Source organism: Myotis lucifugus, unplaced genomic scaffold (assembly GCF_000147115.1).
Source record: "Myotis lucifugus unplaced genomic scaffold, Myoluc2.0 scaffold_128, whole genome shotgun sequence".
Classification (NCBI taxonomy): Eukaryota; Metazoa; Chordata; class Mammalia; order Chiroptera; family Vespertilionidae; genus Myotis; species Myotis lucifugus.
The window spans coordinates 3,445,408-3,462,325 of NW_005871176.1; the positions used below are offsets into that span (position 1 = coordinate 3,445,408).

Consider the following 16,918-nt stretch of genomic DNA (forward strand, 5'->3'; position numbering starts at 1 on the left):
ATCTGAGCTGGGCCAAGTCTCTTTCTGTTATCTGGGTCCTGATCTGAGCTGGGCGTGGGAAGCGGGAAGCAGCCATGGGGGCAGGAGACCTCCCTCAGAAGGGGCAAGTGTTCAAGCCCCTGAATAGTTGGAGGGGGGTGAGGATCTGTGCCCCACCTTTGTTGACCCCCAAGTTCTCTCCTGCCGGCCCCTCTGCGACTGTGCCTGTCTTAGGTTGTTCCTCCCCGAGGAATCTTACCCGTCTTTGACTAACCAGCCATCCTCCGGGGCCAAGCAGGGTGATGTGAGGTTCAGTTCTGTCTCCTTGGTAGCCTACACCCTCGTGGCCTCTACGCCCAGCAACTGCCTTGGGATCCCCTCGCCTGCTGGCGGGGCCCTGGCATTAATCACATATCTTGGGGAACCCAGGTTTCTTCTCCACGGAGGGCCCAGCTCTGGGATGTCAGTCCCTGCTGCCACAATGACATAGACAGAGGGGGAGAGGACCTGGTTGTAGGCTTTGACAGAGAAAGCAGCACCTTGTTTACTAGGGAAAGAAAATAGGAAGTTGAGCACTCCCAACCCCTCTTCACTCAAGCATCAAAGCTCAGATGTCAGGGAGGCTGGAGGAGTCCCTCAGAGCGTGGGCAGTGCCATTCAAAAAACTTGGGTTTCCAGCCGTCGGACTTCCTTGACCACAAGATCAATGTTAATAATTGGGTTAAAGTACAGGGCCCAGTAAAATAAACAGTTGCAAACAAACTGAGGAATGAGGGGCCAGAACATGGCCACAAAAAGCCCCTGTGTTGATACTTTCCAAAAATGGCTCCACATCCTCTGAGGCACAGTCTTCAGTTCACTTCTTGACCAGATCCTCCAAAAAGAGAATAATTCCAGAACCGACAGTAACATGGCATTGACGATGAGAAACCGAGACGTCCAATAATGGACTTCCAGCCAGTTCCAAGCAAATTCTGCAATCAGCTGGTATGGAAGGAAGGAGTATTTGACAAAGAAATTCTCTCCCCCTGCTTCCATGTGGGCTCTCTAAGATCCCAGAAGTTTGAAGATGTCCTCCTCAGAGCTGTCTTCTTGTAGAGGACAGATGGTGTGGATGAAGGGTAGGAAGGTGTCTGTGTAGTCAAAACAGGTAGAGGGACAGCAGACCAAGTCTGGGGGAACTCCTGAGGGCATACAGCAGGAACAGGGACCTGCCTGGGTTCACAGCCTTATATTCCCAGAGATTTGGGGGGGGCTTCACGCCTAGTGCTTTGACACGCTCCAATTCCATGAGGATGGCTCTTCTGTGGCTGCTGTTTTCTATGGTATATGGTGCCCTTGAAAATTCTTCCTCTGTTAAAGTTAAAAGCAATCTTCCATTTACTCTTTCGGCTAAAAACCTGTCTCTGTAGAGAGAGGCCCAAGGGCCCAGCTGCTCCAGCCAGAGGACAACTTCTTCCGCTGTCCATTTGGCCACAGCCTTGTGGACCAGGAGGTCATGCTCCGATTCCCTGCTGCTCCAGTGATACACGAGCAGGACCACTGCCACACCAGTTAAAGCTGAGAGCACTCCTGAAAAGAATCCCCCTCCTCTCTGCTGATTCACTCGGCCTGCGTTGGGAGCTAAAGAAATCTGATCATTCCCATATTTCTGAAAGGCTGCAAGGCTCTGGACTATGTCATTATTCTGCTGAACGTCTTCCAATCGCATCCTAATGGCATCAGGAAATAACTTTTCAATGGCATCCCTGAGGAGAATATTGACTTTGGGGAAACCTTCCCATTTTTCTCTGCATTCTGGACACTCGGTTTTCTTTGAAGAGGTCCACCATAAAGCTAGGCAGTGCCGGCAGAAGCTGTGACCACAGTTCAAGGTGGTGGGGTTAATCAGGATGTCGTAACAGCAGTGGCAAGAAAATTCACTAACAGAAATCTGAGGGCTGGTGCTCTCGAGGGGATCATCTTTCTCAAGGGTCATCGTGTTCAGGTCATGTTGCTGAGACTCCTCCATCTCTTAGCAAATTGTGTGTTTCACAGGCATAGAAAATTTCAGACTTAGAAAACTGCTGTAAAGCATCATTAAATCGAGACTCAGAGAAGGCGCAGTGCGGAGGTGAAATACTAAGGTGCAGAGGTGCCTGTGGAGCGGGCCGGCGCGGAGGGCGCGGTTGTTGGTTTCAATCGGGAGGGAGTTTCAGACTCTGAGCTCCAGATTCGGGCGAGTCTCCAGCCCCAGCAGGTCCAGGAGTCCCCAAAGGTGTGGACGGAGTCGGTGAAGAAGGAATGACACGGAGACAGCTTTCAGTTGATCAGCAGCCTAGTCAGGACCTCTAGCCAGGATCTCCAGCCAAAGTTCTGGTTAGGAACTCCAGCCAAGCTCTGGTTAGGATCTGATCAGGATCTGATGTTTATTGTCTTGTTACATCCATATTTATACCAGCCGATTTTAATCCTGTCAATTTCTATTACAAAGGTTAGGGCGTTTCTTATCTCCATTCCAGGGAGTAAAGATTATGTAGCTTAAGGGTGATTGTTCGTAGTTGAGGTGATTACCCGCCTGGCATTTAGTTAAGGGGTTGTATCCCCTCCCTAACCTCAGGGAAAAATCCCCACCTGGGGAAACAACCTTTCTCAGAGAGGTGACCTTGGTTAAAACACATGGCACTAAGGAGAGCAAACATATTAAGAACAATATGCTATATACGCCAGGTCCCTTGAAACATATGCTGTGCAGATGTTTCTTTCCTGCAGCGACTGTGTCAAGCAGCAAGGATGGACCGGCTCCCGGCACGGTGCTATCGTCACTCCCATGCTATGGATGAAGAGACTGAGGCTCAATGGGGTGCTGCCGTGGGGATGTGAACGACAGCCAGGCTGCCTCCAGACGTGCCCTTTAGCCATGGTGTCATACTGCTCGTGTGGTTGGGGTGACTAGAGTCTGGAAGAGTTGGAGAGGGGAGAGGGGTGAGGCCAGGCGGGACAGATGGGCCGGGACCAAGTCCTGCAGGGCTGCCATGTGGGGATGGGGATCTGGACTTCATTACAGCAGAGCGGGTAGCACTTTCTTAGGGTGAGGGTGATGAGATCGGATGTGCTTGTTTGAGAAGCCACTCTGGGACCAGATGGAGGGAGAAAAGCCAGAGTGGGGAGACTGAGGTAGGGCATGGGGGAGGGCAGGGAAGAGGCCACTGCCACCGCAGGAGTGTGAGGCTGGGGCAGCAGGGCTCCAGGCAGGGTCAGACTCCAGGCAGGCAGTTCTAAGATAGAGTCATCGGTGGTTGGCAGGCGGGAAGTGAGGGGTGAGCAATCACACTTGGGGTAACGGCATGCTGCTGTTTATTTCATTCACGCATAGAGCATATTTTTATTGAGCATCTACTAGATGCCATGTCCTGGGCGAAGTGCTGAGAACACAGGGAAGAAAGATAGAACTGCTAGCCTGGAGAAGCCAAGAAGGGAGGTGGGAATTGCTGGAAGAGAAAGGAGGGCAAGAGAAGGATGCATTTGGCTGGGGATGTATCGAGTTAGAGGGGCCAGGGGATAGCCAAGTGACAGTGTCCAAGGGGCATTGGATAGAAGGTCTGGACTCTGGAGAGAGGTCAAATTTAAGACACAGGATTTAAAAAATTAAGACTTGAGCACAACTTGGTAGACTTATTGAAAAGCATTGAATAGTACACTCAAAATGAGTACATTTTTATAATATATAGATTATACCTCATTAAGGCTAAAAATGCAATTAGGAAAAAAAAAAAAAAACCCAACAGGTCCCAAATTTTCTAGGAAGTCATGAAACAGGGAGGAGGAGAATATTCCAGACAGAAGAAAGGGGCAGGAGTGAAAGCCTAGTGACATGAGTGGACGTGGGTGACATGAGTGGACGTGGGTGACATGAGTGGACGTGGGTGAGGGTGAGGGTGAGGGTGAGGGTGACAGGAGTGGACGTGGGTGACAGGAGTGGACGTGGTCCAAGTTGGGCAGCTTGGGAGGGATCGGAAGGGGAGGTTGCCTCGCTCTCTCAGGCCAGTTGTACTAGTCACGTTACTGAGCACTGACCCCCTGCAGGGGTTGCAGGGAGCTTTGTATCCTAGATCAAATCAAGCCTGCCCGACTGCAGAGGGGAGATGCCTCCCTCATTTTACAGACGGGGAAACTGAAGTTCAGAGAGGTTAAGAAGTTACCTACAGTCACATTGCCTTTTCAAAGGGATAGAATCAGTCCAGTTGGGTGGATTGACTCTGAAGTTGGGCTCCTAATTAACACCCCATGAGCTTTGCCACATGCAACAAATGTCCCCATCCAAGCACGGGCAGGCAGCGGTGGGTTGGGACCTGGGAGCCCACTGTAGGGAGACCTGGGGTTGAGACACTGGCGCCACAATAGCGCCACCTGCTGGCCAAGAATGGAAAGATGCTCACTCCCCAGCTTGGCGCACACAATTCTCTTTTTCTGCCTCTTTCCTCGATCCCGTTCCCTTCCAACAGCCCTGGGAGGCTAGCAGGCAGGGATTGTTGTCTGGCCTCAATTTACCAATGAGGAGACAAGGCTCAGAGAAGAGAAGATTTCTCCAAGACGATTCAGACAAGCAGAATGTTTGCCACATCCCACCTGTCCCCAGTGTGGACTCAGGCCCCCTGAGGGTCCCCCACGGGCATTTTAGGGGCATCTAGGCCAACGCCCTCCCTTTCTGACTCACAGATGGGGAAACTCCCAGGTGAGTCTGGGCTCGATTCCCAGTAGGAGGTGTGCAGGAGGCAGCCGATCCCTGACTCAGCTGTGGAAAGGTCCAGTGTCCCTTTGTAGCCAGAATAACTGAGTGACGCCTCATGACAAGGTGTGATCTTTCTGGCTTGCTACACTCTCTGGGCCAAGCGGGTCCCTACCCAGGAAATCTCCTTGCTCGAGCTGTGCGGACACAGGTAAGACCAGCTCACTGCCATCTCGCCAGCCCTGGTCCACGTTGTCTCTGCTGCTCGCCGGCTGTGTGCCCTTGCACGAGGCCCTGCACTTCTCTGTGCCTCAGTTCCCTCATCTCTGAGATGGGGAAGCCACTCCCCGCCACCCAGTTGTTGTGAAGATCAGACGAGGTCGGTCATGTGTATAATCCGCTGGGCACAGTGCCTGGCACCGAGTAGGTGCACAAGAAACAGGTGTCAAATTGATAACTGGTGGCTGTTTTGCTTTCAGTTTGTTCTTGCTGTGGCGGGTGTGTGTGTGTGTGTGTGTGTGTGTGTGTGTCCGCCCGCCTTTCTTTAGTTTTCTGTTTTGTTTTGTTTTTAACTGAAAACATATATTCTTTTAAATATATTTTATTGATTTCAGAGAGGAAGGGAGAGGGAGAGAGAGAAACATCAGTGATGAGAGAGAATCATTGGCTGGCTGCCTCCTGCACGCCCCCTACTGGGGATCAAGCACACAACTTGGGTATGCACCTTTGACCGGAATCGAACCCTTGAGTCCACAGGCCGACACTCTATCCATCGAGCCAAACCAGCCAGGGCTGGAAACATATTTGGCTTTCAGAAAAATAATACACCAAACCTCTGCACTTCAACCTGTGCCGATGACAAGGAACACAAGTGAATAGAAAAGAAGGAAATGGGAGAATTCATTACAAAGACTCCCAGACTCCCAGGGCTTGGACTGGGGTTCCTCTCTCTGCTTCTTCCTGGAGGCTTGCTGTGCTCCCCTCTCTCTCCTCCCCTCCTTCTCGCTCTCTCCCTCCCTCTAGACTGGCTTTCTCTACCCGGGTGGCCACCACCAACTCCTGCTTCTCCCAGTCACAGTCTCAGCCACGTGCAGAGACTCACCATCACGGACCCTAAACGCCAAACCAGGTTCCTGTTAGAGAGACTGTGAGCTGCCGGGTCCAATCAGATGTTGTCCCTTAAATATACAGTAAGCCCTAGAGTCCAATACCGACTTCTGCGCATGGGCCACAAAGTTTCAATGGCACTGTACGTGCGCGCCCACACGTGGAATTTTGTGGAAGAGCCACACTCAAGGGGCCAAAGAGCTGCATATGGCTCGTGAGCCGCAGTTTGCCGACCACTGCCCTAGCCGGTTTGGCTCAGTAGGTCACCACTCGCTGGAAGGTCAATGAGCTAATCCAAGCTCCTCTCGTAGGCAGGGAAAACTGAAAGAGTTGAGAAGTTTGAGTTTTCTGAGAGGTGGGGGTGGAGGTGACTGGAAATGGAATTCAGAGCTCCCGGAATCGACCCCAGATGGTCAGAGTGTGTGTGACCTTGCCTTGTCTAATCGCTGCCCACATTTTATAAAGAAGAAACACAGTCCAGAGGTTTGTGGTTTGTCAGAGGCTGCCCAGCCAATCAGTGGCAGAGCTGGGCCCAGAACTCAGGCCTCCTGGCACCACGGCTCAGCCTCAAGGTTTCAGAAGGCCAGACCTGACTCCTCCGAGAGCAGTGTTGTCCCAGAGAACTTCCTGTTGATGGCAATGTCCTAATCCACCCTGTTCAGCATGGTGGTTAGCAGCCACATGGGGCTCGTAAGCACCTGAAATGTAGCTATTGTGGGTGAGGAACTGAATTTTAAATTTTACTTACTTTAAATTTTAAATAGCCCTAGCCAGTTTGGCTCAGTGGATAGAGTGTCTGCCTGCAGACGGAGGGGTCCTGGGTTTGATTCTGGTCAAGGGCACGAACCTCGGCTGTAGGCTCCCAGCCTTGGTCGGGTGCATGCAGGAGGCAACCAATCGATGTGTGTCTCTCACAGCCATGTTTCTCTCTCTCTGTCTTTCCCTCTCTCTTCCACTCTTTCTAAAAATCAATGGAAAATATCCTCGGGTGAGAATTTTAAAAAAATTTAAATAGCCACATGCAGTTAGTAGCTACCATATTAGACAGGGCAGCTCTAGAGCTGGAAACTGTTGGTTTTCTTGGAAAAGAAGTAGAGCCTGGCTGGTGTGGCTCAGTGGTTGAGTGTCGACCTACGAACCAGGAGGTCAGGGTTCAATTCCTGGTCAGGGCACATGCCCAAGTTGTGGGCTTGATCCCCAGCCAGCTCATGCTGTCCTGCCCTGCCTGCAGTATGCAAATTAGCCACCATCTTTGTTGGTGGTTAATTTGCATATCGTGCTGATTAGCCGATGGGAGGTGTAGCGAAGGTACAGTCAATTACCATGTTTGTCTATTATTAGATAGGATATATAAGTTTTAAATATATTTTTCTAGTTTACTGAGAATTGAAATTTTAAATATATTTTTCTAGTTTTACTGAGAATCAAGGCCAAAACCCAGGCATGTGCCCTGACAGGGAATCAAACCATGACCTTCTGGTTCATAGATTGATGCTCAACCACTGAGCCACTCTGGCCAGGCAATAAAAAACATTTTTTTTTAAAGTTGCCATAAGCCTCTTGGTAAATAAATCTTTGCATGTGTTCTCAATAATTTAATTAGAATAGGTTCCCAATGAAACAAACGGTGGGCATTATTTTGGAATCTTCTGACACATACTGCCCAGATGCCCCTGAGGAAGGTTAGAGCTGCCATTGGACGGTGTTCGAACATTCGCACACTGTGCACTGTCCTTGGTGCTGAGGGTTGGGCAGCTCTACTCATGGCACTTAGTCTTGCTGGGAGGAGGGCAGGGTATAATAGAGTGGATGGTGGCAGATGCTAAGAAAACGCTAACGAAGGGTGAAGCCTTGACATGAGAGAATTACTTTATAGCGGGTGGTCAAGGGGACCTCTCCTATAATGACATTAAAACAGAAACCTGAAGGCTTGATGCCCAGTTCCCCAACCCTAAGTATTATCACATATTTCAGTTTAGAAATGAAGGGTCTTATTGTTATGTCCTTTTGAGAATTTATTAAGCACCCACTATATTCTGGATGCTGGAAAGAAAACAAAGTATTCAGTCAGCGGACTAGATAGAGTTAGGGTCTAGACCCGTGGTCGGCAAACTGCGGCTCGAGAGCCACATGCGGCTCTTTGGCCCCTTGAGTGTGGCTCTTCCTAAGCCTTAGGAGTACCCCAATTAAATTAATAACAATGTACCTACCTATATAGTTTAAGTTTAAAAAATTTGGCTCTCAAAAGAAATTTCAATCGTCGTGCTGTTGATATTTGGCTTTGTTGACTAATGAGTTTGCTGACCACTGGTCTAGACTCCGCTCTCAAGAAATGCCGAGTTCCTCAAACTCATGGAAGAACTCATCCTCGCTGATGAGGCTGGTGTTTGAATGGACAATTGGCCTCATCATCAACTTCTGGCTTGGGCCTTGGGCCTTGGGCCTTCTGACCCTCAATTGTCCCCTCTGTGAAAAGAGGAAATACTCTCCTTTTTTCCTTACGAGTTTGAATTATTTATATAAAAATGCTTACTAAATTTTTCTATGTTTCTAACTCTCTATCCCTTTCCCTTCTTCTCTGTAGAAAAATCAATAAAATATATTTAAAAAATATAAATGGTAGCTTCCTTCTCTGGGCCACCCATTTTTGAGTCCATGAGACAAGAAGTGTTCTGTGTGGTTTCTGCACTGCATGGTCTGCTTCTCTATAGGGAAGAAGGTTTCCTCTTCTGGAGCCTCTTCCCCGTCCACCAAGGCCTTCCCTCACCTCCCTTCCCAGCCCTTTCCCCATTCAAACACCGGCCCCATCAGTGAGATGGCAGTCACTGCCTCCTCCCTCCTCGGAGAGCCTCACCAAGGACGAGTGACAGACCCACCGCTGTGAGTTTGCTGTGTGTGACCCAGGACCCCTCTCCAAGCTCTGCCTTTAATGTAAAGTTCTGAGGAAGAGGCTGGTGTTTCCCTTGGCACTGACGGGAGCCTGAGGTTCAAAGCCGAGAGATTTGCTCAAGGACCTATGGCTGAAAGGAGAAACTCCATCGGGATCCTGATCGTCTGCCCGACCTAAGGCCCAGGTGCTGACCAGTCCTGCTGCTCTGATGGTCTGGCCTCCCACTTGGCCCTTAACTTCAAGCACCTTGATTCTTTCTGTACCTCTTCTGTCCGGTATGTCCAGTGAACTGATGTGTCACCTTTTAGGGTGAAGATGATGTCTCTGATGGGCTTTGGCTGGGGTTTTTAGAGGGATAAATACAATGACTGCTTAAAAAGCATGCATATTCTGCATCGTCATACTAAGTCATTTCCCTAGAACAGCGGTTCTCAACCTGTGGGTCGCGACCCCTTTGGTGGTCGCACGACCCTTTCACAGGGGTCGCCTAAGACCATCTTGCATATCAGATATTTACATGACGATTCATAACAGTAGCAACATTACAGTTATGAAGTAGCAACGAAAATAATTTTATGGTTGGGTCACAACATGAGGAACTGTATTTAAAGGGCCAGGAGGTTGAGAACCACTGCCCTAGAAGGTCTTATACTCAATGATGCCCTTGTTTACAAGTCTGCTTGTCCAAGGGCATATGGCCATTAGCTAGCCAAGCCAGGGCCACCGCTGCCTTGAGGAAGTCTTTAGTAGCCCCCACGGCTCAAGGGGAAGCCTTGGAGTTGCTCTCGTGTTGCCTGAGTGTCCTAAACCTGCCCTTAATAATGCGCTTTTCTTTTTGCTGATGCATTTGTGTCCCGAGAGTAAAGCACAGCAAGTCTTTTTGCCTCTGCCTCTCCTGACCTGGATGTCTCTCAAGCAAGGAAGGAGTGGGAGATGCTGGGCTAATTCCGTCCCCTCTGCTTCCTTTCGGGGACCTGACTGGTTCAAGAACCACAGAGCTGGGCTCCTGGGGAGGAAAAGGTGCAAAGGGGGAACCCTGGGGTGGCTTTTGGCCCTAACCTGGTTCATCCGCTCTTAGAACCAGATTGGACTCTGGCATTGGACTATAGACTTAAATAGCGTCTATAAAACTTAGTAAACTTCTTGTGCCTTGTTTGTTCATCTGTAAAATGGGAAAACAATAGTATCTGACTCCCAGGGATGTTAAAGGTCAAGTGAGTTGGTACCTGCTGGCCATGGTAAATCAGCAATTAATTAGCTATTCTCATCAACACAGTGTGGGTACTGGGTCAAGTGAGAGCTATTTGAGGGAAGTTCAGTGGAAAAAGTTGGGGGGGGCGCAGAGAGAATAAGACTGAACTTTGGAGGATGAACTCTCTTTTATCTTCCTAGGGGACATGTTTCCCTCAAATTATTTTCTTAACTTCACTTTGACAATTTGAGAGTCACAGAGAAGTTGCACCAACTCCCATGTATACTTCGCTTAGATTCCCTAAATCTTAAATCGACCACATTTGCTTTATCCTTTTCTCTGCAAGTACAATATTTTTTTCGGAACCATTTGAGAGTAAGCCACAGTTATGATGCTCCTTTACCCCCAAATGGAATGTGTATTTTTTTAAACCCAAGGACATTCTCCTATGGAACCAAGGTTAAGTAATCAGAACGAGGGCTTTAAATTAACATGGATACATTGTGAAGTCTACAGACGTCATTCAGATTTTGTCAGTTACCCCAAAAATATGCTTCACAGCAAAAGAAAACCAGGATCATGTGTTGTGTTCAGTGGTTGAAGCAGCCCCTCCTTCGGCGCTGCCCTCTCCTGGAGGTCTGGCTGAGGCCCCAGCTCTGGGTGAGCCAGTGGCTGCTTGAAGGAGGAGGCTCAAAGGGAGGCCTTCTCCCTCCGCCCTCAGACCAGCTTCCCAGAGTGCCCTTTTGTCCCAACGGATGGAACAGAGACATCTAGGGGCCTCTATCTCCCCTCTAACGAGGAGAGAAGGGGATTATGGCAGCATAAGAAAGCAGCTTGGCTCCTTTCCCACCGAAGTCCTCTAAGTTCTTCTTTCCCCATTGGTTCCTGTTAAAGGAACTGGCTGACTCAAGGTCAGCTCCTGCCTGGGATATGGATCCTGGTAACCTCTTGGGTCCTCTGCTAAGGATTTAGTGTAAGTCAGGGAGCCCTCTTACAGTCAGGATTGGAGACCTCGTCTGTCAGAGACTGACCTATAAGCAGTCTTGGTGTCTGCAGGTGACCCTCTCTTAATTGTATACCATGTCTAATACTTTTTGGGGGGTTGCTTGGGTACAGTAGGGTTATGTTAATAACAAGAGTAACCACTTATTGTGGACTTACTATATGCTCTACACAGTTACCTCATTTAATGTTCACAATATCATGTGCCCATTTTAAAAATAAGGAAAACTGAGGTTGAAGGAGGTCTAATTAGTCAGCTGTCCAAGAGCATATAGCTATTGGCTAGCCAAGACAGGACCACATCTGCCTGTCTTCACAGCTCAGGACTCAAGCCACTCTGTTCTAACTGTATAAATGTCATTTTTTGCAGAATAAATTATCTACTTTGTAATTTGTGTGATTGATTTAATGCAGTTCTGGCTGTCTCTTCACGCAAGACCCACCAGGTCCTGAGACTGGACCAGGGGAGGAGGAGGGCCGGGAAGCCCAAGTAAAACCCAGTCTGGAAGCTGGTGGTCCGCCAGCGTTGCCTGCAGTTGCTAGCAGTGCCCACGAGGGGGCAGCCGGCGCTACGCCGCGCCTCTCTCTCCCCCTCTTCTCTCTGGTTAGCGTGGGAAAGAGCCCGCCTCCTGTCCCATAAGGCCCTGCGCCGGAAACTTCACTCTCTCTTCCTGTCTCTCATCATGGCGGTGAGTATCCCAGGCCCGGGTTAGCTTCCCTTCATCCGCTTCCATCCACGGCCGGCCGAGCCCCCGAGGGCTGCCTCGCCCGCAGCCCGAGGAGGATGGAGCCGTCGCTGCTGGCCGTCCCGAAACTTCGGAGCCCCGCGGGCCGAGAGCGCGGAGCCGGCCCCCGGCGCCTCCCTCACGTCCTCCTCAGAGCGAGCTGGGGCAGCCGCCCGGAGGCCCCGAAGCACGGGCCGTGGGCTGCAGCGAGAGCGAGCGGCTCGAACGAAGGGGTCCGCACCTGTTTCCGGTCCCGGGGACCTGGGGCTTGGCCAGTGCTGGGGAACCTCGGCCGGGACCTCCGCACGGGAAGGGCCGCCGGCCTTTTGCCGCGGTCTTGGCGCTGCTTCCGAGTGGGATGGGGGACGCGGCACTAGCACGTGCTTCCCGTTTCCTCAGCAGCTAAATTCTGTATTTCCTTTCCCCTCATCGGCCTTAAAATGGGGCGCTCCCCGTCACCCTGCATGTTGAGCCCCTGAGGGTTCCTCCTCGGTGTCTGTAACCTCGGGACCTGCCCGACGTTTCCGTTCCCCTCTTCCGCGCGTGGAGGAATGAACAAGGCCCCGAGCTGTCTGCCCCGACAGTTGCTCAGTCCTTAGGGCTTCCGGTGGGAGGTGGGCTGAGCAGAGAGAAACGTGCAATGTATGGAAAGCGCGCTCGCAGCCGGGGCGGGCCGCGCGTGTGGTGACCGCCGCGCCCGCTGTTCACAGCAGGATCAAGGGGAAAAGGAGAACCCCATGCGGGAGCTGCGCATCCGCAAGCTCTGCCTCAACATCTGCGTCGGGGAGAGCGGGGACCGACTGACGCGGGCAGCCAAGGTCCTGGAGCAGCTCACGGGCCAGACCCCGGTCTTCTCCAAAGGTGAGTGAGTGGCGGCTCGCGGGGGGCTGGAGGCCGGTCTCCGCCAAGCCTTTTGAGCGCCCCATTTTGAAAGTGACGGATGACATCCCTTAAAAGCATTAACTTTTTGGCCTAACCCAAGAAATACCTTCCTTTTAGGGTTGGTTGTGGCGTTTGGACCACAAGGTTTTACTCTGAGCGGAGATTAGGACTGGCCCAAGCAAAGGTTTTCCAAGAAAGGGAGCGGGCGGAGGGGAAGTGCTGGGGAAGCAGTGAATGGCACTAGGCCTGATTAGCAAGTAGGTTATATAGGCGACACTGAACAGGGTCAGGTTGTGTTGCTTTCAGATAGTGGAATATGGCAAGTCCTTGGGTTCACATCCCGCCGCTTATTGCCAACTGCGATCTTAGACAAGTTAGTCTCTCAGAACCTCATCTGTGAAATGGGGATGACAGTCCAATAAGGTTTTGGCAAACATTAGCTATTGTTGCCCTAAAATTTTTTTTTTTTTTTTTTTTTTTTTTTGTAGAACACAATGGTCACCTTCCTTTCTAGGGGCCTTTCTAGGGGCCTGTTCTGGTTGTGAACTTACCTCCCCTAAGTGTGGCTGAGTGACTTGGGGTGGGAAAAGTCTTTCTGTGTTTGAAAAGATGTAGGTGGCACTGGTTAGAAGACCACCACTCAGAGTGTGGATAGATCCTTAGTATCTCTTTGGAGTCGGGGTGGTTATGTTCTGGGGAATAGGCAGTGGGAGTATGACAACCCCTGACTCCCTGTTCCCCCCACCCTGCAGCCAGATACACCGTCAGGTCCTTTGGCATCAGGAGAAATGAAAAGATTGCTGTCCACTGCACAGTCCGTGGGGCCAAGGCAGAAGAAATCTTGGAGAAAGGTCTAAAGGTGAGGCCCATCCTGGCATGGGGTGATGCTAACGAGCACCAGTTTAACACATGTACCTTTTTTTTTTAGTGTCATTAACATATAACTTTATTAGTTTCACGTGTACAGTATGCTATTTATTGAAATTATCACAATAAACCTGATTGTCACTGTACAACATTAAAAAATAATTTTTTCTTGTGATGAGAACTTTTAAGATTTATTGTTAGCAACTTTCAAAAATGCAGCACAGTATTATTAACTATAGTCACCATGCTGTATGTTACATCCCCATGACTTTTTTATAACTGGAAGTTTGTTCCTCTTGACCCTCTTAACACATTTCTCTCTCTCTCTCTCTCTCTCTCTCTCTCTCTCTCACACACACACCAATCTTTTTTTTGGCATCTAGGAGTTTTGTTTTTTAGATCCCATCTGTAAGTGAAATGATGGTGTTTCTTTCTCTGTCTGATTTATTTCATTAGCATAATACCCTCAAAGTCCTTGGCATTATTGCAGATGTCAAGATTTTTTTTTTATGGCTGAGTAGTAGTCCATTGTATGTGTATATATACCACATATTTATCCATTCATCCCCTATTGAGCAACTTAGGTTGTTTTCATGTCTTGGCTATTGTAGATAATGCTATAGTGAACATAGGATTGGGTGTGTCTTAATTTTTTGGGAAACCTCCATACTGATTTTCATAGTGACTGCACCAATTTACATTCCCACCAACAGTGCACAAGAGTTCCCTTTTCTCCACATCCTGACAACACATCTTTTTTTTTTTTTTTTTAATATATTTTATTGATTTTTTACAGAGAGGTAGGGAGAGAGATAGAGAGTTAGAAACATCGATGAGAGAGAAACATCGACCAGCTGCCTCCTGCACATCTCCCACTGGGGATGTGCCCGCAACCCAGGTACATGCCCTTGACCGGAATCGAACCTGGGACCTTTCAGTCCGCAGGCCGATGCTCTATCCACTGAGCCAAACCGGTTTCGGCACATATCTTTTTTTATAATAGCCATTCTGCCTGGTGTGAGATGTTATTCCATTGTGGTTTTGATTTGCTTTTCCCTAAAAAGAGGAAGGGAGAGAGAGAGAAAAAAAAAACACATCAATTTGTTGTTCCACCTATTCACGCACTCATTGATTCTTGTATGTGTCCTTACTGAGGATCGAACCCGCAACCTTTGTGTAAGGGGTTGACACTATGACCAACTGAGGTGCCCAGCCAGAGTCATCTGTATGTCTGAACTTCTAAAGGATTATTCCTGCATTTGGCAGAGTTGAACTATACTCTGATGTTTCCTGGGGGTTTTCCCTGCCCTTGGAAAGTTGGGAAAGTTCTGTGAAATCCATAGTTGGGATGTGATTTGGTGTAGTGGGGAAACCAGATTTTGTTTCTGATCAAATTGTATTTCTGCGGTGCTGAGTGTTACAAGCCAAGTTCGTTATTTTGGGGGGATTTGAGTTGACAAGGAGTGTGATTGGCTACATTTATCTCCTCAGGTGCGAGAGTATGAATTACGAAAAAATAACTTCTCAGATACTGGAAACTTTGGTTTTGGGATCCAGGAACACATCGATCTGGGGATCAAATATGACCCAAGCATTGGTATCTACGGCCTGGACTTCTATGTGGTATGAATATTTGGTCTTTTCCACTCCTTCTCTGGGAGGGAGCATGGAATCAGCTACTCCTTCATTTCATGTGTGCTATTTTGATGTTCAGGTGTTGGATTGAAACTTTGAGTGTTGTCTGCCTTTATCTTCTTTCCTTTTGGAAGATGTGCCTCATCTGTGCCCTGTTTAGGGATGCAGCACTGAAGTAGACAGACAAGGTCATTGCTCTTGTGAAGCTTAAAGTCTAGGATCTAGCAACCACCAATATGGCTGTAAGATGGAGGAAGAGACAGTGTTGTCCAGACACTGAATTGAAAATTTGAGAGCGAGTGTTGGGCGCCTCATTTGGCATTTGGGTTGGCTGCACTGAGGCTGCTCTTTCCAGCTCCTTCCCTTAGCCCCTGCGGGAGGGTGGCTTCCATCCAGAGGGCAGGTTTGGTGATGTGGTTGGTTTGTCTCAGGTGGGGATTTCAATGTAGGAATGACCATTTGTGTTACTGTTATGCTTTGGTCCAACCATCAAACTAAATAGCAAAACCAGAAGTCCTGACTGGCGTGGAACCTGAGTGATGGCAGCACCCTTGTCGGAGTTAGATATCCAAACAGTAATGGGAGTCAGGAAACAGCAAACCTAATTTAAGAAAGACTTTTTGCTCTGAAGTGGAAGGAGAGAAATAAAACTATTTCTTTGTCACTTCTCAGAATTTTAAATTCTCTACAATACATATGTAGTAAGGTTGTTCTTAATATTGCTTTTAAAAATTAAAAGTGCTTTGGAAATTGGGAAGCAGTGGTGGAGAATCCTTAGCTGCCACTGGAAGTGAGGTAGGGAGGAGGGAAGGTGCAGCCAAGTTCCACCCTCCAAAGCAAACCTACAGTGTGTGGTGGTGTGTTGTCCAGGGTGCTGGTACCAGTTCCATCAGTTCCAGGATGACTGGGCCACCAGATGACTCTTGAAGATCGATCTCTCCAATGTGTGAGTCTTGTCTGTCTGCTGTTGACTCTGAGCTGGCGAGGTGACTGTTGGTTATTCCTGGGACAGGTGCTGGGTAGGCCAGGTTTCAGCATCGCAGACAAGAAACGCAGGACAGGCTGCATTGGGGCCAAACACAGAATCAGCAAAGAGGAGGCCATGCGCTGGTTCCAGCAGAAGGTAAAGCTGATTTATCTCAGGTGAAATGGCGGAATGTGGTGAGTGGAGTTGGGATTTGGGGATGCAAAATCTACCACCAATTGGTTGGTAGCTTCTTTGAGATAGAATATTTGAGCAACTTGGTAAGTGGGGGCTTCCAGGGTTAATGGTTTAAAAGAACACCCAGAATTGGGGCTTTTCTCCACCTCCATGAATGCTGATAGCTCGGAGGGTGGGAAAACGGCTCTCCTAAGAGCCCCCTTTTTCTTGGGGGATGTAGTGCAGTTGAGCACAGTGTAGCAGTTGTTAAAACTGGCCCGTTTCTGTTTAGTTCAGAATGGGTATGGGATTCAGAGCCAAATCCATGTATCAGATTTGACTTCTCAAATGAAACATTAGCCATTGCTGCAATCTTTGCTGTTGCCTCCTGTTCTGAAAAAATAAATCTCTTCTCTTTCAGTATGATGGCATCATCCTTCCTGGCAAATAAATTCCCGTTTCTATCCAAAAGGCCAATAAAATGTTTTCAGTGAAATGTACGTTACTGTGTGTGTTCTGTGAAAGGAGCCTGGCCATATTCAAGTCCTTGGACCTCAAGCCATTAAAGCTTCGATGGGAATAGCTGGTAACAACCCTGTCTTCCCGAGTGGATGCCAGTGTTTCCTGGCAGGTCTAAGCCTGAGCTGTACAGCATTGCCTGTGCTCGCCACAGCCTTGTTGATAAGCTGTGGTGCAGTCGTCACAGGAGACTGATTTTAGCGGGGAAGGTACGATTGGGGCTGGGGTTAGAGCCTTGATTAAAGGTAGGGTGCAGTGTTTCCATGTTTCA

At 49.0% G+C, this 16,918-nt stretch overlaps 2 protein-coding genes across 5 annotated transcripts; one reads left to right on the forward strand and one right to left on the reverse strand.

Annotated features, from left to right (window-relative positions):
* Positions 1-603: 603 nt before the first annotated feature.
* Positions 604-2,058, reverse strand: LOC102419616 (bifunctional apoptosis regulator-like). Its single transcript, XM_014460300.2, is given in 4 exon segments — positions 604-1,005; positions 1,008-1,034; positions 1,036-1,125; positions 1,127-2,058. Coding segments are annotated over 4 exon segments (1,350 nt in total). The 5' UTR covers positions 1,991-2,058; the 3' UTR covers positions 604-636.
* A 9,369-nt stretch (positions 2,059-11,427) lies between these two features.
* Positions 11,428-16,628, forward strand: RPL11 (ribosomal protein L11). Of its 4 annotated transcripts, none has more exons than XM_006094046.3 (6): positions 11,428-11,567; positions 12,314-12,464; positions 13,238-13,344; positions 14,844-14,975; positions 16,000-16,110; positions 16,550-16,628. In XM_006094046.3, exons 1-6 carry the CDS (start codon positions 11,562-11,564, stop codon positions 16,577-16,579), a joined length of 537 nt encoding a protein of 178 aa, XP_006094108.1. In that variant the 5' UTR covers positions 11,428-11,561; the 3' UTR covers positions 16,580-16,628. The 4 variants fall into 4 exon arrangements, with proteins under 4 accessions (XP_006094108.1, XP_006094109.1, XP_023614085.1 ...); XM_006094047.1 differs by having other exon boundaries at positions 11,522-11,567; positions 12,317-12,464; XM_014460306.1 differs by lacking the exon at positions 11,428-11,567 and adding an exon at positions 11,648-11,836.
* The last annotated feature ends 290 nt before the right edge of the window (positions 16,629-16,918 follow it).

What these genes read in the sequence shown, in the direction of transcription:
- RPL11 (XM_014460306.1), top strand. Translation starts at nt 11,663, where the DNA reads ATGGAGCCGTCGCTGCTGGCCGTCCCGAAACTTCGGAGCCCCGCGGGC. An exon ending in GACCCCGGTCTTCTCCAAAG is followed by an intron (nt 12,465 to 13,237) that starts GTGAGTGAGTGG and finishes CCCACCCTGCAG; the next exon opens with CCAGATACACCGTCAGGTCC. An exon ending in TCTTGGAGAAAGGTCTAAAG is followed by an intron (nt 13,345 to 14,843) that starts GTGAGGCCCATC and finishes TTATCTCCTCAG; the next exon opens with GTGCGAGAGTATGAATTACG.